Genomic DNA, 20,879 nt, shown 5'->3' on the forward strand with positions numbered 1-20,879 from the left:
CCGGGAAGATGCAACGAGGGGGTGGGGTGAGGAAGGGGAGACCCCCAGTGTGGGGTGTGGAACCTTGGGGGGGCGGGGGGGAAGGTCTGGGGGGCTGCTGAGGTATGTGGGAGGCATAAAGAGGGGGTAAATGGTGACTGAGCCTGAAAGCAGCATCCTTGCCTGGGGGGGAAATGATACCAAGTTTGGGGGATGCATAGGAGTGGGGTCCAACCACCACTCCCACCCTCCTGCCGTGTTGGTTCAGCTGCTGGCTTTGATCAACCCACTGCCTTTGCAGGTCAAAGCGAGCAGCTGAAACCCAACCCCCCCCCCCCCAGCTGCTTTCTCCTCTGCCTCACCCTGATGCATTCGGACCAGTACCCAGAACACTCCCAGCTGTGCCCATGTCAGAAGTGATTCACCTCCCCATCCCAACGAGACCCCGTGCCCCACACCAGCCCTGCACATGGGGCTGGAGAGCAGGACAGATGCTAAAAAACAAATTCTCAGCTGAGGCAAACTGGTCCAGTGCCTCCAAAGTCGGTGGAGTTGCACCCATTTGCACCAGAGGAGGATCTGAGTGCGGACAGATCTTATATATTTATATATATATGTATGTGTGTGTGCGTGTGTAGATATAGTACATAAATCTATACGTATGAAATAATTTAAGAAACATCCAAGACTGCATGCTGTGCTCTTGTGTAGGGCTGGGGAGGCAGCTGCCCGCCTCCCCCGGCGCTACCAGCTTTGATTCACAAATGGAAACAGAGTCTTGAATTAAATTAAAAACCACACACACACACACACACACACACATACACGCACACGACACGTTGCAGAGGCTGGAAAACTTGGAGGCGTGATGCTGGAAAGTCTGGGTGTCCCTGAAGAGATCAGATCAACTGAAGCCAAAGGAGAAGGAAATAAATAAATGAGGGGAAACCAACAGAGGGGGGCTCAGCTGTGCCAGGGCTGATGCTGTCTCTGGAACTGGGGTCTCCCAGGGTCTGCGTGGGGACAGTGCTGCTGCCCTGCTCTGCCCTGGTCCTGGTGGTGGGGTTGACAGAAGCTGGTGAGATGTGTGTCCTGCTGTGAGCTCGCTGGGAGCAGCGACGTTTGCCTTGGACCTGCTTCTTCCTTTGCCACGTGCTTTGCTTCAGCTCCATCTCTTCGCCATCTTTCAGGTTGAAAGGGAAAAGCCAGCCCCGCTAACCCTTCTTCTTTCTGCACACAGAGTTCTCGAGCTGGTTTGCTCCAGCTCCATCCTCTCTCTACCCACAGCCCCAAGGTGGGCTCTGCAGAAGACCTTCCCACTGACATTCAGAACAGAACAACATTAAAAAAAAACCCAACAGCCAAAACCCCCCTAGAAAAACCCAATGCCACTTAAGTTACCCATTTCTTCCCCCTTCTTCCTCCCCCTCCACCCTGAGCATCCCAGAGGACCAACTTCACCGTGCTCCGAGCGACTGCAGCGGGCTGAGGGCCAGGAAAGCAACCGAAGAGTGAGCAAAGAAATAACCTGAAGGCTCCGGAGCACCGTCCCCTCCCGCCCTCTCCTCCATGGGAAATGCAAAGCCCCGGGGCCACGGATCAGCTGGGGAGCAGGACGTGCTCCAGAAAGTAGGTGATGGAGTCCCAGTGTTTCCAGAGGAAGAAGAGGAAGAGGACGAGCAGGGCAGTGCTGAGGATGCGCATGCGGGTCTTCATAAGCGGCGTGATGAAGTTGGCAATGGTGGAGACGAAGACGAGCAGCACGGCCATCAGGGCCAGGATGACATTGATGAATTTGCCCAGCAGTGCCCGGGCGTTGGCGTTCTCCACTCCTTCCAGCTGCACCACTTGCTGCTGCTGCTGCTGCAGCTCCAGCTTGGTCACCCGGGTCAGGCAGGACTCCACTGCTTCCTGCGGGGTGCAGCTGTGTTAGGGCAGTTTGGCTTTGGGGGGATTTGCTCTGTGCTCTGAGATCTTAATGCTGTAAGGTTTTGCTTGTGCAGCTCTGGGCACTGCCCCATTGTGACGGTGATAGGTGGTGGTTTCCCTCTGTGAATCTGTGCTGGGGGATGGCCTCTGTGCTGGGGGGACTTACTGTAGCAGGGGACGTGACTCAAACTGGGATAGCAGGGGTGATGTGTCAGCCCACGTGTAGACTATCCCACTCTGAGCCTTGTGTGGCTGTGAGCAACTGGGGATTTTAGGACAGCAGGGACTTCCTGGGGCACAGGCAGCATTCTGGGGACACAGCTTGCTGAGACAGCATCATAGCAAGGACCCAACCTGAATGGTGCTGACAGCTGGAAGAAGGGGCTCCCCTTTTCCCACCCTCCGTTGCCTCCAGGATCTCTCTCCAGCCCCACTGGTGGAGGGTGTGATGTGGGGCTGAGCCCCAGTGCTCCCCTACCTGGATGTCCCGTGCCCTCTCATAGGACTGGTAGGCCACCTTCTCCTCCATGCTCGCCAGTTCCTGCTTCAAGTTGGTCATTTCATTCTGGTGCAGCTCAGTGAGGTCATTCAGCTGCTCCTCCAGGCGCTCATACCTGTGTGTGTGGGGGCAGAGAGGCACTGGCGTTGGATGGACCCCCCCAGAACCACAACCCTTGGATCCACCTCCCTCCTGCCTGGGGCTGGTGATGGGAATGTCCCTCCTGATCCTCTGTGGTGCAGCTCCCACCAACCCCAGTGTGCAAGGCTTGGTCACAAGCCCAAAAAGATGCCCTCACGGTCCCCCTAGAGCCACCCTGGGTGACACACATTGTCCCCCCACCACTCTCAGCCCTATACCTGTAGCGTTCCTCTTGCAAACACTGCGTCATGTAGGTGTAATCCCGCTGCAGCTGCGCCTTGAGGTCCTCCATGGAGTCCTCCAGATGCGACTGGCTGTCCTTGATCTCCCGCAGCTCCTCCAGGATGGTGTCAAAATTGCTGTGGTGGCCTTCCAACGTGTTGGATCTGGGGCTCCCCAACCCACCAGGGCCAGCCCCGGAGTTACTGCCGCCAGCCGACCCCGAGGTGGCACTGGAGCACTCATCATCACTGCCATATTTGGGGCTGGAGACCAACGTGGCACTACCACTGAGCGCCCGCGAGGCCTCCTCGGGGTGCCCATCATCCAACGTGTCCTTCAGGTGGGCGATGTTGTCGGCGCTGCCGAATTTATTCCGGATCAAACTGGCAAATTCCCGAGGCTTGGACACCACGGCGGTGTGGGTGGCCTGGGACAAACCCGAGAGCCCTCCTTTGACACCTTCCACCACACCGCCTCCGAAACCGCTGATGCTGGAGCGGACGTTGGCCCCCACGTCCTTGAGACCTTGGTGCATGTCCCGGAAGACATCTTTGGGCTGTCGGGATGGGCCGTTCTGCTCGATCTCCTTCAGCTTCTTGTGGTAGTGCTCGAGCTTCTTGTGCAGCTGCGCGATGGTCTGCGCCGATTTCTGGTTCTTCTTCTCGAAGACCTGCTTGATGCGCGACGCCTGCTGCTTGTCCGCGTTGTTGGCCAGCTTCAGGTACTCGGCCACGTTGTCATCACGAGCTTCCTGCTCGATCTTGATCTGCTCGGTGATCTTGAGGATCTTCTGGTGCAGGTGCTCGATGGCCGCCTTGGTCCTGTGGGGGTCGGGAGTGCCATCGGGGACGTCCAAGCAGACGGGGCCGTCGGTGTCACCGTGGCCGGTGGCGGAGGGAAGGCCGAGCGTGGCCACGTCCCCTTTATCCAGCTGTGGGCAGAGGACATTAGGAAAGGCAGGTTGGATGTTAGGAAATGTTTCTACTCAGAAAGAGGTGCTCTGGGAGGTGGGGGAGTCACCGTCCCTGGAGGGGCTGGAGAAAAGGGTGGGTGAGTGATGTGGTGTGCAGGGGGTGGACCTGGGGATCTTAGCAGTCTTTCCAATCTTAGTGATTCTATGAGACATGAGGGCAGGGCTCAGAGGGGTGAAGCCTGGGAGGCCTTGGGTCTGGAGAGCCCCAGGTGATGGGCAGGGAGGAAAGAGCAGAATAGCTAACCAGAAGTTGGATTATTTTTCTGGCTGCTCAAGCATTTTGCAGCCAGAGTCACTCAGGTATGAGAAGACCACTAAGATCATCAAGTCCAGCCATCAATCCAGCTGGTTGGGAACTGGTGGAATCCCAGAGGACACAGGTATAACTGCACTCCGGGGTTGGTTTGGGATACCTGCAGAGCCCGGACCCCAGGCCAGCACTCCCCACCCCCCCATACGCTGCTTCACCACTCAAAAATCACCATTCTTCCCAGCTTCTACGTGCAGATTCCTATGCAAATCTCAGTGGTTGTATAAATGGCTCCTGGCTTCTAATTAAGAGCTGCTTGAAAGTTAAATACTGTTGGCAGACCTGAATAATTTCTCATTTCCATCACACTTTCCCCGAGTGACCCTTTAATAGGGATAACGCCGCAGGATCATTACTTAGGAGTGTTTTATCACTGGGAAATGCCTTGTGCAGGAGGGAGGAATGTTCTCATGGTGCTGCTTATCAATGTTCCTGACTGTGGCAAGTCCCGAGCTGGGCTGGAGGAGCAGGGAAATGCTCCCCTCTTGTTTTTGTGTCCTTCCCTTGCTGTGGGCACAGAGCTGGGGGCTGTGACTGTCTTAGTGCATGGGATTTGTAGGGTTTTATAGAAGGCATGGCTCGTGCTCCCTGGGGACCACCCAGGGGCACTGGTGCACAGTATAAGGGTCTTCTTGCAGTGCTTTCAGCCTTGTGGGAGGAAAACACAGATAACTACAAGCTCTGTGCAGTGCTCAGCCCCTAGGCTGGGCTTTTCTCATCTCTCTGTTACAGGGGAAAAGTGCTCGAGGATGCAAGCAAAGGGAAAAACAAACAGCCCCCTGCCTGCTTCCAGGGCAGAACAGTGTGGGGCTTCATCCCTGTTGGATCAGCATTTCCAGAACCCACCCACCCAACCTGCAGTTTGCAGGAGCTGTGCTCAGTGCTCCCCTTCACCCCATGATCCCAGTCCTGGAAATGGCCCCGATGGGGCCTGACCTCGTGCAGCACTGAGCTCCTGCAAATCCCATCTTTGGGATTTATTGGAGGGAGCCTCTTTGGGAGCACGGGGATGGTGGCACAGCCCTGATGCTGCCCATCATGCTGATGTGGTCAGGGCCAAATCCCTTCCCCAGAGCCACAGCAAGCTCTGCCCCATCTCGAACACAGGGCAGAACTGTATGAGAGCCACATCAGGTTATTGCTTTGAAAGCCACAACAACATCAAAAAGACAATACAGATCCCTGCAGCATTAACAGGCAGTGCCTGCTAAATCCCAGCCAGCCTAAATGACTGTGCAGCAGATTTAGCAGGGGGATTAGCAGCAGCCACACTTTCCCTACGTGCAGCAAAACCTGGTAAGCATGCTGGAATGAAACGGTCCATCTCCCGTGCTCGTTTTCCAGGCAGGCTGGAGGGAGGAGCTGATGTGGGATGCGGGAGGAATGCAGGATGCAGGGAGGAAAATTATTCTTATCAACAAAGTTCAGCCTGGGAGAGCTGAGATATGCAAAAGGCTCAAGCTAATAAGCTGAGCAAACAGTGCTTGGAGGGCCACGGCCGGGCACAATTATGCAACACCAGTTTGTTTGGTGGAGGAAAGCCCAGGTAGCAGGTGAGGAGCTTGGGGCCACAGCTGTGTCCCCAGCAAAGGGCTTTGGGTCACCTGGCACACGCCAGGGCTGGGAGGAATTCAAACCCATTGGAAGAAATTGCACAATGATCACAGAGTTCAGAAGACAGCTCTCGGGACAATTACTCATGCTCCAAACTATTCTGGTTTCCACACGCACTGCAGCCTACTGGGAAGCTCGGGGCGGGGGTGAGCTAATGCAGCGTGGCCGTGGAGAGGTCAATTTTTGGGTAGGCATGAATTAAGTGTAGCTGTCCCTGTGCCCCCTCTCACCCGGGGGGCTCAGAGCAAAGTGAAACTCAGCACACATCCTTCCCCTGAGCTGCTCACTGCCATCAGCCCAGCATTACCCGGGATGTCCCCAACCCCTTCCCGTCCCCATGTAGGTTCCCAGCCCCGTGCTGTGCAGAGCAGAGCTGCTATTCCCACCCCAGGCATTGCAAATAGAAACAGGAGCCCTGACTCACACCTCCCACCCTCCTCCCAAGCCTGCACCAGGTACCAGAGCAGGAGCCCCGTGCCCTCTGTGCCCCATACGGACTGAGGGGACAGCAGCAGCTGCCTCTATTCATTTCCCAGCCTGACAGTATTTTTTCTTACAGAAGCACATTAAGGGTTTCAGCTCCCAGTGGAGCTTCCCACCCTGTCTCTGCCTCTCCAGCACAGATCCCCATGGGCTCTGCACACCGAGGACGTGTGCCTGGATCCCACAGACAGCGCCAGAAATGAGATCTCTTTGCCCACCCCCCCCCCCCAACCCCGACGACCACATTACCTACCTCCATCGCCAGCAGGTTTGATTCCCCCAGGACTACTCGGTGTGGGCTGCCTGGCTGCATCCCCACCACGATGCCATGGCAGGGAGCTGCTCAGGGGGAGGCTCAGGGGCTGCCCGGGGGGAGCTCAGGTGTTGCCCTGGGGGGCTCAGGGGCAGCGTGACCCCCAGGAGTGCCCCCAGCCCGGGTGCAGAGCTGCAGCCCTCGGAGCAGAGCCGTCCCTGCAGCCCCGTGAGCTTCCCAAGCACGCAGGCAGCGAGCGCAGCATCGGGGCTGAGCTGAGCTGTGTGCTGCGGGATTGCCGACTCAGTAAATCCGCCCGAGCTGTTTACAGCTCTCTCTCCGACTGTAGCTTTCAGGGCTGTTAATGCAGAAACAGCCCTCACCCCTCCGACGGGATACACACACCGCCTCCAGCCCTGCACGCTGCCCGTGCCCCACTGCGGGGTGCTGCGACGGCCGTGCTGTCACACGCCAGGATGCTGAGCATGGGAAAAACCGAGCGGAGGCACAAAGTGGAGCTCTGGGTGGGAAACTATGCATGGGAAAATCCCAGCCAAGCCAGCGAGAGCTCTGCAGCCAGGCAGTGGCTCAGCGTGGCTGGGATGCTTTGATCCTCACTGCAACGGGAGCATCTGTGCGGGGTGTTCCTCGTGGGAGTGGTGGCAGTGATATCTCCGTGCTCTCACAGTGCTGGGGTCTCTGCCTGCCTTCAGCTCAGCACACAGCGTGCTCAGGGCTCGCTGTGCATGGCAGTGCAGGCAGTGCAGCTTGCTCCTTCAGGGGGCAAATGGTTCAAGGCAAAATTGCACGATCGCATCTCGGGATAATAAGCCTCAGAGCTGTGCTTTCAGCACGCTGGGAAGAAAGCTTGCAGCTACTCACACAGGGGAACTCATGCCCACGGTGTCACGCTGATGCTGGGGAGCTCTGCTCATGAGGATTTTGCATGGGGGGGGGATGCAATATCACTGCATGCCCCCCACAGATGCCACAACCTCTCACCGAGAAGGATACACAGGGGCAGAAGCTGGGGGGCAGCCACGTGTGCCAGGACCCATCTGGTGCCATGGAGAGCAATGGGGGAGCTTGCACTGAGCACTGCTGCCATGGCACGGAGCAGCCGAGCCGCCTACGTGCCAGCTACAAGTATCTGATACTTCTCTTTGTCTCTTCCCTGTGATTCCCTCATGTGCAATTAAAAAGCTATTAAGTGTCACGACTGCAGAGCGAGCTCAGGTACTGCAGCAGCTGGTGGCAGACTGGAGGCACCAGTCCCTGCATTTTGCTGGAGTCAGAGCTCAGCTTCTGGGAGAGGAACCCAACCTGGGGCTCCAATAAGCTGCTCCCAGTACTGGGCTCTGCTCTGTGCTGGCTGAGCATAAACGTGGCTGGCAGGCTGAAGGGCAGAGGTACGGCTGCAGCTTTCTGGTTTGCTTCTTTTTCAGAAAAGGCTTGAAGACAACAACAGCTTGGGAAGTCTCTCCTGCCACACATTTAATTGTACAGGCCGGAGCAATGAGCTGATCGTGACCTAGATACATGCTTAATGGGGAGGGCTGTGCTGTTCCCACAGCTGAGACACACAGACTGCCCTGAGCACTGCCCAGCATTGCCTCCCATCACCTCTCGGGCTGTCCCCACGTCTGTCCATGCCCTGCAAGCTCAACCCACCAGCTCAGAGCTGCTCTGGGTGCAGACATGAGCTCTGATAGGGCAGTGACAAGGGCGGCTGCAGATGGAGCAAGCAAGGGGACAGGGCATGGAGGCAGCAGCTGCTCTGAGCCAGGGATGCATTTCCTGCAGCCCTGGACCCAACACATCTGCCTACACGGGCACCTAACACCACAGGGCAGCAGATCTGTGATGTGCAGCAGCCAAAGCACAGTTCAACACCTCTAATTAAACCCCAAAGGTGTAAGCAGGATGAGGACCCCGCTGTGACAGCAACACAGTGCATGGCACAGTGCCCAGGGCATCCCCAGCCAGGCTGGAGGGCAAGAAGCAGATGGGCTGAACCCATCCCGACAGCTCTGGGGATGGGAGCAGTGCTGGAGGGGACTGCTCAGCCCCCACACCACAGCCCCACACTGCATGGCTCTGCAGGGTCCCTGTGTGCCATCAACCCCGACGGGTGCTTCCTCCACCAACAGTACACGTATTCCTCAGGTCTGCCCTCCCCAAACTCTGTTGGCAAACCCCTCCTGCCCGCATCGTGCTGTGAGCCTGCACACCAGCAGCAGGTTCCAACCCAACCCACACAGAAGGGCACAAAGCCCTCCAAAAAAGCACCAATCCTCCCATAAGTTAAACTCCCATGGGAACAGAAAGCAGCAGTGCTCATGGTGGCGTGCTGAGCTGCAGTGGGGCAGGGCGAGGAGGAACCTGCCCTCATCAGTACAGGTCCTGCAGCCCGGCCAAGGCACAGGCAGCAGATATCTCATGGCATGACACATCGGAGGCGTTCATCTTTGGCTTTATTATTTCATCACACCGTTTCTTGTTTTAGAGCAGTGGGCAGAGGTCACTTCCCATTGCTCTTCCGCAGCCTCAGAGGGACAGGAAAAGTCCCCCAGCTGCAGGAGGAACTCTGGAAAACACGCTCCCTGCTCTGCTATGCTCTGCATTTTCCATTTCCCCTGTTCAGAGGGATAGGCAGCACCAGGAGCAGAGGGGCTCTCGGGGCTGCCCCGTGCAGAAGTGCAGCATCTCCCCTCCCAAAGGCACAGCATGGATGAGAAGCCCACAGGACCCCACAGCCCTGGCAGCCGTGGCTGTGACCTCACAGGGGATTTTGGCACAGTGAGAGGCAGAGCAGCCCAGCCCTCTCCATGTCAGAAGCAAAGGGGTTTTGCAAGGAAATTGCCCAAGACACCACCAAGACTTGCCCTTCCTCCTTAGCACCAACTCCGTTTAGAAAGTGGGAGCTATGTTTTTCAGGCCTCCCTGCAAGAGGCAAATTTAAGAATAAATAAAACCCAGCTCCCGTGCAAAGGAAATCCCTGAATCACAATAAAACTGCAGCACATTCAGTGCCAGCAGTGCAGAATCCAGCCCTGACTGCCCACAACATCCCCATCCGAGCACCTAAATCAAGGGGCTGGCATCTAGCAGTGAGACACAGACACGTTATCAGGAGAAGACATTTGCAAACTCAACTGTTCCTAATCCTTGCTGTCCCCACTGCATTTGGAGATGCAGTTATGGACCTCAGGAGCCCAACAACCCCACGGGCATCCCAAGCCCTGCACTGGGTACCACCCCGCACCCCTGCACACCCCGAGGTCCTTGCCTGCAGGACAGGATGGGGGTTACTTACAAAGACACCCAGGAGAGAATTTAAGAGCAATATCCTCTTTCCAGGACAGGAGTCGGGAGGATGTGGATCTTGCATGAGGATGCCCTGCTCACTCCTGCTGAGCGTTGGATCCTCTCCCTCTGCCATGGCTGCAGTTAAGGAGTCCGAGGGGCAGAGGAAGGCGCAGTGAGTTTGCAGCAGAGGCACTGCGAGGCTGAGAAGCAGCCGAGAACAGGTGGCACAGGCTGGCAAGCAGGGAGGGAGCCTGGGGGAGAGGCAACAGCCTGGGAATGGGGTGCAGGGAAAAGCAAAGGAGCCACGTGGAAACGTCCCCAGGCTGGTGGCACTGGGGATGTGCTCCTGCCTTGCAGAGAGCTGGGATCCTGGGGTCGTGGGGATGCGTCCTCATCCTGCTCTGAGCATCCCTGTGTGTCCCAACAGTGCAGTCCTGCAGTCCCTGGGCACGTGTCACAGTCTCCCTGGACATCAATCACAGGTGAGGAACACGCTGCCAGGGCAGTTCAGCGACCAACCCCCATGGCTATGTCTATGCTTGGAGAATTTAGGGGAAAATTAGCTTATGGGAGAGAGGAATACTGGGAGCTCTGGAAATGGTGCTGCCAGTGCTAAAGCTGCCTGTACTGCAGGGTTTTGGTGCTGCTGGTGGGTGGGAGAGGTGGAGGCAGCAGGATTCCCAGGGCAGCACCCTGCTTTGCTCACCCTGACTCAGCCCCCAGGGGCCCCATCCTGCTCCCAACCCTCACCCACCACCCGCTGCCCTGGAGGGGGAGGGGGGGGGTCCCTGTGACAGCCAGACCCCACGCAGCATGTGGTTGTCAGCGAGCAGGAGCTGAGGGTGGGTTGGAAACAACAGCCATATGTCAGAGAAGGCTGAGTGAGGAACACGATGTTTTCTGCTAGGGGGTGAATCAGTGCGAGAGCCTGATCATCTTCTCCTGAATTAATTAAATAGCAATCCCGAGTATCTGCGCCTTCAGAGCTGCTCTTCCCAAACTGCTCCACAAAGCACTGACGAGATCCCAAACCCTCAGCAGCCTCCCCACACCCCCTCTACTTGCCCAGGACACCCAGCGCCCCGTGGCACCATGCCCCCCCCCCCCCCAGGAGCAGCAGGGAGAAGGATACTCAACCAGCACTGTGGAGCAAAACCTTCCTACCAGCAAGCTCCTGGCACTGGAGCATCTCCTGCTGGAGCCGGGCTCGAGCTGAGCTGTCCCTGTGTCCCTCTGTCCACCCCAGTTGTTGACTGACACAGGTTCTGGGTAACCAGAGCTGTAAGAGGAGCAAAACCCACCCCCTCCCCGCCCTGAAACCCAATGCGCGTGGATGCCAGCAGTGCTGGGGCAGCCAGGAACGGGCACTGAACTTTGCCTGAGTGCCCCACGGGGCGGGGGCTGAGCTGTCCCTGCTGCTCAAAGCCCCCCAACCCCTCCCCATGTCTCCAGCTCAGAGGTGGCCCTGGGCTGCATGCTCAGTGTCTTCTGATACAGCCACTGGCACGGCAGCAGCTATATTTAGTGGGATGAGCATTCAGTGCCTTTGGGGGACACCAGGGATCGGGCTACAACGACTGACCACCCCAAGGCTGGGGAGCACCTCCAGGACGTGGGGACACCAGCAGGGCTGGAAGCCTATAAATAAGCGAGGCTCACAGCCCTCCAGCAACCATCCCAAGGCTGAGATGCACGATCCCCCACCGCCTCCCATCCCACTGCTGTCTCATGGAAGAAGCATCCGGACTGGGGCAGCGGTGGCAGCTGCTGCTGTCATTTGCTGGGGGACAGCGAGGGCAGCGGGCACAGAGCCCGGCCGTGGGGTGCGGGGGGGGAGTCCGACGTATGCTGAAATGGGGCGAGTGGGGGCTGAGCCCTGCCACTCGTGTCCCTTGCGTCACACTGCCCGGCAGCACTCGCAGCGCTGCGCTTACGCTGCCCTCTAACGGCCGCATCCTGCCCCACGTCCCCTCCGGCTCCTCCCCCCCCACCCAAACTTTGCTTTTTGGGGGCTCACCTGGACGTGCACCATCCCACACGCCCCGCAGGCTTCCACGCAGCTCCCCGGCAGCACCGTGCACAGGGTCCCGCGGCTGCCCCGTCCCGACTCCGTCCGGCGTTGAGGGGATGGGGATGGGGACGGGGACGAGGGTCCCCCTGGGGTGCTCTGCCCCGCCAGTGCTGGCTCTCAGCTGATCCTGCTGCTGGGGGCTGGGGGGGGGGAATCGCGGCCCCAGGGACCTGCACCCACCAGCTCCGTGGCCGTAATCCTCCTGTCTGCCTCTGCCCCGTGCGCTGGCGGGTCACCAGGAGGGGATTAGGGAGATAAGGGGAAAGCTCTGCAGCACTCTCCCATTGCCATGCGCTACAGCCTGCCCGTGCCCACAGCCGTCCCCCTGCCACTGTCCCATGTGCCACCATGTCCACAGGCTGGCACGTCCTCACATTAAACATCGCCCAGCACAGTCAGCTCCGGCATGAGTGTACACCCCAAACTGCTTTGGCTAAGGCAGAGAGCCATGGGAGGCCTGGAAATCCAGCAGTGCTCTCAGATATTTGCACCTGCATCCCCAGGAAGGGGATCCTCCATCCCAAGGGCTCTTTGGTGAGTAAAAATCGCTTAGAGATCAGGCAGTTGGACTACATGATCTTTGATGGTCCCTTCCAACTGAATCCCTTCTTCTTCTCTTCTCTTCTCTTCTCTTCTCTTCTCTTCTCTTCTCTTCTCTTCTCTTCTCTTCTCTTCTCTTCTCTTCTCTTCTCTTCTCTTCTCTTCTCTTCTCTTCTCTTCTCTTCTCTTCTCTTCTCTTCTCTTCTCTTCTCTTCTCTTCTCTTCTCTTCTCTTCTCTTCTCTTTTCGTGTTCACTTTGCTTCACTTCACTTCATTCCCTTCTCCTCCCTCCCATTCCAAATTCCAGTCCATTCAATTTCATCCTGTCCTGTCCTGTCCTGTCCTGTCCTGTCCTATCCTATCCTATCCTATCCTATCCTATCCTATCCTATCCTATCCTATCCTATCCTATCCTATCCTATCCTATCCTATCCTATCCTATCCTATCCATCTCAGCCACAATCCCTGCAGGAGATGAGCTGTCTGTAGGCAGGAGGCTTCCTTTGGGCTATGGAAAAATAATACGATATGAGAATATCACGTAGCTCTTGTCTCTCTAAATAGTTTATTTTTTCCACTGCCCCACAATGGCTCTGGTATTGCCTCTCTTCTTATTACTCTTTGTGTCATATGCAGTTAATTATTCATCCCGTTGTTGCACTCTTTGTGCTGCTCTGCTCTCACCTCCTGGTGCAAATGGTTTTGGCTCCAATCCTTGGCTGCAACCAAAGAGGACTCAGCAGGAATGAGCTCCTTGCACAGCACAAGCCATGTGCCAGATGCAAGAAATTTGGGCTGTGGATGCTTAGATTAATGATCTGCACAGCTCCTGGCCCCAGTCCTGGTGTGGACACTGCTGGGGGGGGGGTCAGTGGCTCCCAGTGTGCACACAGCAGAGCTGCAGGCACAGTGCTGTGCTTCTGCTCTAGGGACAGAGCATCTCAGAGCTGCCCTATCTCTGTGCCACTGTCCCAGGGGAACAGTGCAGGATCTGCCACCGGCACAACTGCAGCTCATGGTGGTGGAGGAGAAAAAGCTGAGTGAAAACAAGAAGAAAAAGGATCTCCGTGATCCTCTTCCCATTACCTCATAGGGCACCACACGTCTGCAGGTCAGGTTTCCCTCTGACCACCTCTTGGTGGGGGGGCACACTGCTCCCATCCTCTGCTGGGTCCTCCTCTGCTCTCCCACCCCCTGGCGATGCCCAGCCACCTTCATCCTATTACAGAGCTATTCCTGGCCGTGCCAAGCACCTTAGCCCTGCGCTGCTGCCTCCCTCCCAGATCTGCCACCCTCTTTTAGAACATCAAAACCTCAAAACCTCAAAGCCCCGTGTCCCCAAGCTCTACAGCTTGGCTAAGGCACTGCTGTACCTTCAGGGAAATCACAGAAAGAGGATGGATGCTCTCACTCCTCATGGCTGCAGCGAGCTGACACTGCTGACCTTCACAAACTAAGAATCCCTGCATACCACTGCCTTTATTTCTGAACTCTTTGCTTGTTATTTTGTGGCCAGAGCCCACCCAGCACAGCTCTGCCACTCACCTCAACCTCGGTGTGCCGTGCCGTCACAGTAATCTCAGCTCTTTCATAATTAACAGGGCTAAACACTGGATGGAAATACCATCCTCCCTATTAGCTATGCACAGAGCAGTTCAAAAATCACTTTAGGGGGGAGAGGGGGTGGGTGATCTGCAACCTCACTGTGCTGTTTCCTTCCCACTGTGCCTCAACTGTGGGCACCAACATTACTCTTCCTTTCTTTCTGCTCGTGTCACTGCATCTTTCTTTTCACTGGGAACACATCAGCCAGTGTCCCTGCTGTATTTCCAAAGTTGGGTTCGTTTTGGCTGCATCCTGCTGCTGGCAGACACCACTTTGCTTCCACATCTGGTGGAGGGGAGTGAAGATCCCATGGAGGAATTGGGATTTTGTCCCCAAACCCAGGTGAGATGCATCCCATGGAGGAAAGGGGATTTCATCCCTAAGCCCAGGTGGGATGTGGCATCTGCAAGGGGCCAGGAGCTGGATGTCCTGCAGTGTACTGGAATGGTTATTGGAGGCGACCTGGTGCTGGGGTTGTTTCCCAGCTCTGGAAGCTCATTCTCTAAATACATCCATGGGCTGAGATGTGGGGCTGAGCATCAGCAACCCTCATCTGTCCTCAGTGCACCATGTTCACCCCACTCTGGGTTATCAGCAGTTCCAGCACCTGATGAGCAGCTAATAAGGTGGGCAAATACCTTCTGACTTGTCCCTTAGAGCAACAGATGATCAGCACAAATGGGAAACTTTCATTTACAGCACAATGAGAAAAATCAGTGTTGCTGCTCCTTACACCCTTCCTGTCACAGCTCTTCCAGGGGAAATCTTGAGCCCAAGAGAGAAAGAGGTGGTGCAGGTAATGTCGGGTGGCATTAAAGCGATCTCAACTCTGCCAGGTCCACTTCTGTGCTCCTCAGCTCAACTCCAAGCTTGGGCACATCCCCACTTCCTCTATCCCCACGAGGAGCACAACCCCCAGCAGCACCACGGAGGGATCTGTAGTCTGCAAACCCACCTCACCGAGGCCAGATCCACTCCCAGCTCCGTGCCCCCCACCGCCCCATAGCATCCCCTACCTTATCAGCCAGGCTCTCGCTGTCCTCAGTGAGCAGATAGACGGCGCCGCTCTCAGCCAGCAGGATGGCAGTGTCAGTGGTGGAGGACGACCTGGGCCGACCCTGGTGCTGATGCAGGATGGCAGTGAGGCTGCTGTCCTGCGGGGCTTTTCGGATGAGGTGGGGGCTGCCCTTCTGGGGGTCCAACGAGCCGCTCTTGGCCCTCCGGCTGCCGCTGTGCAGGCTGGTGCCACGCTTGATGGAGGGACGGGAGCGGATCTGCTGCAGCACCCGGTTGAAGGCGGTGGGACGTGCTGGGAGGTCGTGCAGGGAGACGGCGTAGGAGACGCGGTGCATCTCTGGGGAGCGCTCCTTCTCGTCGGGGGAGTCGTGGTCGGACAGCCCGTAGTGTGGTGGCAGCGAGTCCTGAGAGTTCTGGTGCTCACGCTCCCGAGATCGCCGGCGGCTGTGGAATAGGTGCTTCAATCCGTGGCCGAACATGGAGCCCTCAGACAGCTGCTGGATTTTCTGCGGGGAACGAGAGGAGAGAACGTCCTGTTGTTGGTCGGAAGGATGGCATCAGCTCGCCTCCACCGCCGTGCTTCAGCAGTTTGAGGTTACAGAGACAAGTGACAAACGTCCCTTGGGGATGTCCCCAGACAGTGCCCACGACGGTGCTGCACCAAAGTGTGATGTGTAAGGGCTACGAGCTTCTGGGGAGGGAGGGGGACAGACCCCCACGCTCCAAAGGGACCCGAACAGGGGACTCACCACAGCCACAGGCATCCTGAGTGAGTACTAAACATCAGTGGCATGCAGGGCTGGGGACACGCAGGGTGGCTCGGGATAGCTCAGGGCTGCAGCACCCATACAGGTCTCTGATGGAGCAGCAAAAGAATATAGAAAGCCACACAATCCTCCAAACAGCTCAACCCTAAGGGCAGCATGGTTTTAGTAAGAGAACCCACGGTCCCCCCCTTCAGCTGCACAGCATCAGCCCAAGCGTGCGGCCTCCAGGAGTCAGTGAGGACAGCCACCCCACCCCGGGCTGGGCATGATCTGGGCACTGGGACAGATCACTGATGACTGTGGCCACGTAACCCTGGAGCAGTTCCCCATAGTCACTATGGTGCCTGAACGGTGTCCCCAGGAGATGGGCACTGTGCTTGTCATTTTGCTGCTGATGTAGCACAGTAGGGATTTCTTCTCCCCAGGGATGCTGGTCCCCGTAACTGCAGCACTGTCATTTACTCATGCTTGAAAACAAGCATGCAGGGAGCTACTTACAGCCCCAGCAGCTACTTGGCAAAAGCACTGGTTTCTGAGATACAACCTTGGGGAGCTGTAGATGGCCACGGGGCTTCATGTCCCTACAGGAGGAACCTCATCTCCTAAACCTGCAGACATGAAAGCCTGGTGTCCATCAGGGGCTCGTTCTCATCACACCTGCAGCATGCACAGGGAACCACAGGATCATTAAGGCTGGAAAAGATCTCTTGGATCACCCAGTCCAACCCCAACCCATCCCACTGTGCCCACTGAGCACCGTACTGGAGCACCTCCAGGGCCAATGCACCACCTCCCTGGGTCAATGCTGCCCACTCTTGTTTCCTAATATCCAACCTGAAATGGGGCTGTTACTGACACAGAGCACATCCCGTGTCACTAAACACTGCAGGGAAAACCTTCAACCCTTCTGTTATCTGTTCATAGTGAAAATGCACGTCCTTCTGGTTCTCCCCCAAAAGTCTATAATGAATCCACGACGCCCGACTGCTACTTCAGGAGATTGTGATTTAAATTTTATTCTATTTATAGTGTCTCTATGGAAACAGAGGCAGCATTAAGTGGGTAATAACTACAAAGCCACGGATTTCTGTCACCAAGGGTACGATGTAGCCTCAGATGCAGTTTGCCCTTTAGGAGGTCCAGGTGAAAAGGAGTAAGCAAAGCCTTTCCATGAGGATCAAAGCAACAAAACAAAGGCGAGGGTGCAGTAAAGACATTCTATAGCAGCTGCATTGAGTGGGAGCCAAAAGAAAAAGGGGAAAAGAGGCCAAAAGAGGGGAGCAGGATCCTGGCACTGCTCAGCTGTGGATGTAGGGCTTGCTGAACTATGGACCTGTTGGCAATGAAGAGCAGTCCCCACGAGCACGCTGCTGCTCTGCAACAGTTATTGCAGAAAACGTGCTGATGTAAAATCTCTGTTTCCTTGTGTTGCTCTGGGATGTGAATGCACTTGTACAGCAGAGGCATTTTTCTGGCACAGAGCTGCTCGTGGCTCGGAACAGATTGTCTACACGGGCTATTTTGGAACTGCCATTGCTTAATAACTGATGCAATGGATGCGGAGGTTAATCTCGCTGTGCACACTGCTGTAAACCACCAAGATTATTACCAGCATACACATATACATGTATTTATTAACATGGGTAAGGTCGCCTAGTGGTGCCAGGAACTGGTCTCTGCGGACTGCAGAGGAGCAGCTCCTGCACTGCATCCCTCTGCCAGTGGATCAGACCTGGGGTATCACCAGTTTGAACCTCCTGGTCCTTCCTCAAAGGGTTTCCAGCTCTCGGATGGGCCCAACCCTGTCATCCAAACCCCACTGCTCAGGTTTCAGATGCTCAAGGCAGGGATCTTATCACCATGACTGGATAGCACAGCCACACACGCACCAGGTTCAATTATTACTATTATTACTATTAATTATGCATAACCCTGGAGTGCCCAGAGGCTACAGCCAACATTCTGCAGCCCGTTGGAGGTACTGCACTGAGAGAGTGGAAAACTATCCCACCGCACCCCTCTTCCACCCCATCCCACCCCACCCCATCCCATCCCACAACACTCAGCCCCTTAGTGCACCAGGGGAGGACAGATCCCCTCAGCCACAAATGTATAGATGTTCAAACATGGAAAATAAAGCACTCCTTCCTCTCCCCCCCCCCACGCTTCTCTTCTTGGGGACAGGAGGAGGGAACAAACATGTGACAGACGTTAGTCATGTTGTTCTGTGCACTACCAAAGCACTGCCGTGGCATGCTGAGTGCAAATCTGCACTGCTGGCTGTGGCTGCCAGGTGCTGCTGCAGCTGGGGGGCTCCGGATCCCAAATCTATAGGGCATGGAGTGGAGTAGCTGGGTGATAGCATGGAGAGTATCAGCCCGGAGCTGACGCCTCTGCATTGCTGTCACCAACTGCAGGATGCTGAAAGCATGCTGGGGTCCTCATTGCAGCATGTGAACATCTCCTGCATGGGAAGATGCTCTCCTTTGGGGGGGGGGAGGTAGGGGTTTAGCACACAGCCTCTGTGGGGCAGGGGGGGGCTGCTGTGGTCCTTGCCAGCACTCTGGGAGCTGTGGGTAAGTGATGCCCTGGGGAGGTGATGGATGGAGCTGCTCCTGTGACCAAGCTGCTGCCGGAGCTGCCTGACAGCAGCTCTGCTCTGAGAGCCACAGGGGATCTGGCTCACCTTGGCGGTGTCCTTTTAAGACCAAAATATGCTTGGAAAATTGTTCGTGCAAGGGATTAAATAGAAATGTAGCAGCGGGTTGACAATAGGGGCTGGCGACATTTATGGAGAGGAGCTGTCCTCCATGTCCTGCCTGAGATGTTCATGGCTCAGCCCACTGCAGTCCCACCCCACAGAGCCCCCAGGGGCCCCTCCTCAGATCCAAGGAGCCCCTGGAAGGCTGTTCCCCACTGCATGGGGTTGGATCAGGCCAAGGGAAGGGGAAAGGCTGAGGACAGCACTATGGGGTCACCACCGCTCTCAGCTTTCGGGTTCAAAGGAAGGAAAAGCTGGGGCCACGCAGACCGAGATGGTGAAACTGGAGATGGAAATGCTGTCAGGCTTCAGCTTTCAGCCTGCTGACAGATTGGACCATTTGGGAAAATAGAGAGAAACACACCCAGATTCGAGATGTCTGGGGACACAGGAGTGGGACCTGAGCACTAAGTGTCCCTGTGAAGGCACTGGTGACCCCAGAGTTGCAGCCAGGAGGCCTAGGTGCTCCAGGCTGCAGTGTTTGTTTGGCTCCAGCAGCCACTCTGCTGCAGAGAAAAAATCTCCACCACCCAACATATTTTTAAGCAAAATTATGTGTCATGCATCTGCTCTGCTCCTTGCCAGAACATTTTGATTTTTTTTCTTCTCTTTTTCCCTAATGGAGACTTTGCTCTCAGTGCAGGAGTTGGGGTTGGGGAATGAAAAGCTGTTGGGGATATGTTTGGGGACAGACACAACACAACACAGCCCTTTGTTTCCACGTTCCCAGCTGTCACAGCACGCACTTTACACCTGAGACTCCTTCGTTGCCCACTGGGAGCTGAGTGTGGGACTGACTCTGGGGAATGAGCACCAGCCTGGAGCAGCTCCAGAGAGATTGGAGCAGAAGAATGTCCAGATGATGCTCTGCTTTCTAAAGATGCCACTAATGGCAGCAATAGGAACTGGTGGTGTCAGTGGCAGGGCCAGCAGTGAGCTCCCTGTGGGAGCTGTGGCCAGCTCCACGGTGCAATTTTTCCTGCACAAAGCACATTTGAGGATTGACTCCATACAGGCAATTAATTACTGGGCTACAAACACGTTACAGGGAACATCAAGAGGTAAACCTGCATTTGGGCACTGTGCTTGCATCAATAAAATCAATGGCAGACTGGTCGCTGCCGTGAGCTGGACGTGGTTGAAGATGGGCTGAGCTCCAGCTCAGCACTGGATGAGCAACTGAGGGATGTGGGTGGATTCCTGCGGCTGTTTGGGCAGCGTGGGAAGCTGCTGGGACCACTTCACCCCAGGAGCATCATCACTGCAGCGACACACTCATCCCAGAGGCATCTCCATCCCAAGAGCATTCCCAAACTGAGAGCATTGCCATCGTGGGACCATCCTCAACCCTGGAAGCATCATCATCCCAAGAGCACCTTCACCCCAAGAGCATCCTCAACTCAAGAGTGCTGTCATCTCAAGACTATTCTCATCCCAAAAGCATCCCCATCACAGGACCATCCCCATCATGAGATCGTCCCCACGGTGGGACCATCCTCATCATGGGACCACCCCTATCGTGAGTCCATCCCCACCGTTGGACCGACCCCATCGCAGGGCCACCCCTCAAGGTGACACCTGTTAGCAGCACGGGGACCACGTACCAGTTAGCACCCACCCCACCCACACCCCCACACCCCAACAGCATGCACACCAGGCACTCCCCACCCCGACAACCCAACGGGAGCACCGCATCAACCCTAAGGGACCCTCACCCCAACGTCCCCCTCCCATTGCTCACCTTCAGGTCGGGGGGTTTGGAGCGTGGCAGGAGACCACCACCACCACCCGCCTCCGGGACCACCGCCGCCTCCCCGGCTTTGGCCTCCATAGCGGCAGCCCCGTGCTGCTCCCCCGCGGCCCCGTGCTCCTCCTCGGGCTGCTGCAGCTCGTCCGAGCGGCACCGCTTCATACCGCCGCTCCGCGCCCCCGGGATGCGGGGGCTCCTACGGCCGCGGTGGCGGCGGCGGCGGCGGTGGGCGGCGCCCGGGCGGCCGTTGCGGGGCCCTCGGACTGCGGGCCGCCGCCGCCCCGCCCGCTCCTGCCCCGCCGTGACCGGGCCGGGCGGCGGCACCGCGCCGCGGCGGCTCCGCACCCACCGGCATCGCCGCCGCCACCGCCGCCGACCAGCGGCTCGAGTGGCGGCCGCCCGGACCAATGGCAGGAGGCGGTGGGAGGGTCCGGAGACGTTGATTGGTGGAGGCGCCGCTCCTCGCGGGACTACAGCTCCCGGCATGCACCGCGCGCAGCGTCCGCTGCAACTCCTCCCCGTTTGCCCCGCGGCGCTTCGATAAAGGTTCCGCGGTGCGCGCAGCGCCGTTTTGCTGAGAAGCGAAGAAGAAAGCGGCGGCGGTGGGGGTTGGGGAGGCGGGAGGGTGGGGGGGAGGGGGGGAAGGCGGACAGGAG

General features: G+C 57.0%; 1 protein-coding gene across 1 annotated transcript; it reads right to left on the bottom strand.

Annotated features, from left to right (window-relative positions):
- Positions 1–1,002: 1,002 nt before the first annotated feature.
- TMCC2 (transmembrane and coiled-coil domain family 2) lies at positions 1,003–20,516 on the bottom strand. The gene is made up of 5 exons (XM_065740472.1): positions 20,215–20,516; positions 14,945–15,451; positions 2,767–3,701; positions 2,387–2,522; positions 1,003–1,890 (listed from the first exon to the last, which is right to left on the bottom strand). The coding sequence occupies exons 1-5, from the start codon at positions 20,383–20,385 to the stop codon at positions 1,579–1,581; spliced, it is 2,061 nt and encodes a 686-aa protein (XP_065596544.1). The 5' UTR covers positions 20,386–20,516; the 3' UTR covers positions 1,003–1,578.
- Positions 20,517–20,879: the final 363 nt, after the last annotated feature.

Source organism: Cyrtonyx montezumae, unplaced genomic scaffold (assembly GCF_038088225.1).
Source record: "Cyrtonyx montezumae isolate F1298 unplaced genomic scaffold, pur_monq_1.0 scaffold_26, whole genome shotgun sequence".
NCBI classification, from domain to species: domain Eukaryota; kingdom Metazoa; phylum Chordata; class Aves; order Galliformes; family Odontophoridae; genus Cyrtonyx; species Cyrtonyx montezumae.

What these genes read in the sequence shown, in the direction of transcription:
- TMCC2 (XM_065740472.1), bottom strand. Translation starts at nt 20,385, where the DNA reads ATGAAGCGGTGCCGCTCGGACGAGCTGCAGCAGCCCGAGGAGGAGCAC. An exon ending in CCAAACCCCCCGACCTGAAG is followed by an intron (nt 15,452 to 20,214) that starts GTGAGCAATGGG and finishes CGTTCCCCGCAG; the next exon opens with AAAATCCAGCAGCTGTCTGA. An exon ending in TTGCAAGAGGAACGCTACAG is followed by an intron (nt 2,523 to 2,766) that starts GTATAGGGCTGA and finishes CCACACACACAG; the next exon opens with GTATGAGCGCCTGGAGGAGC.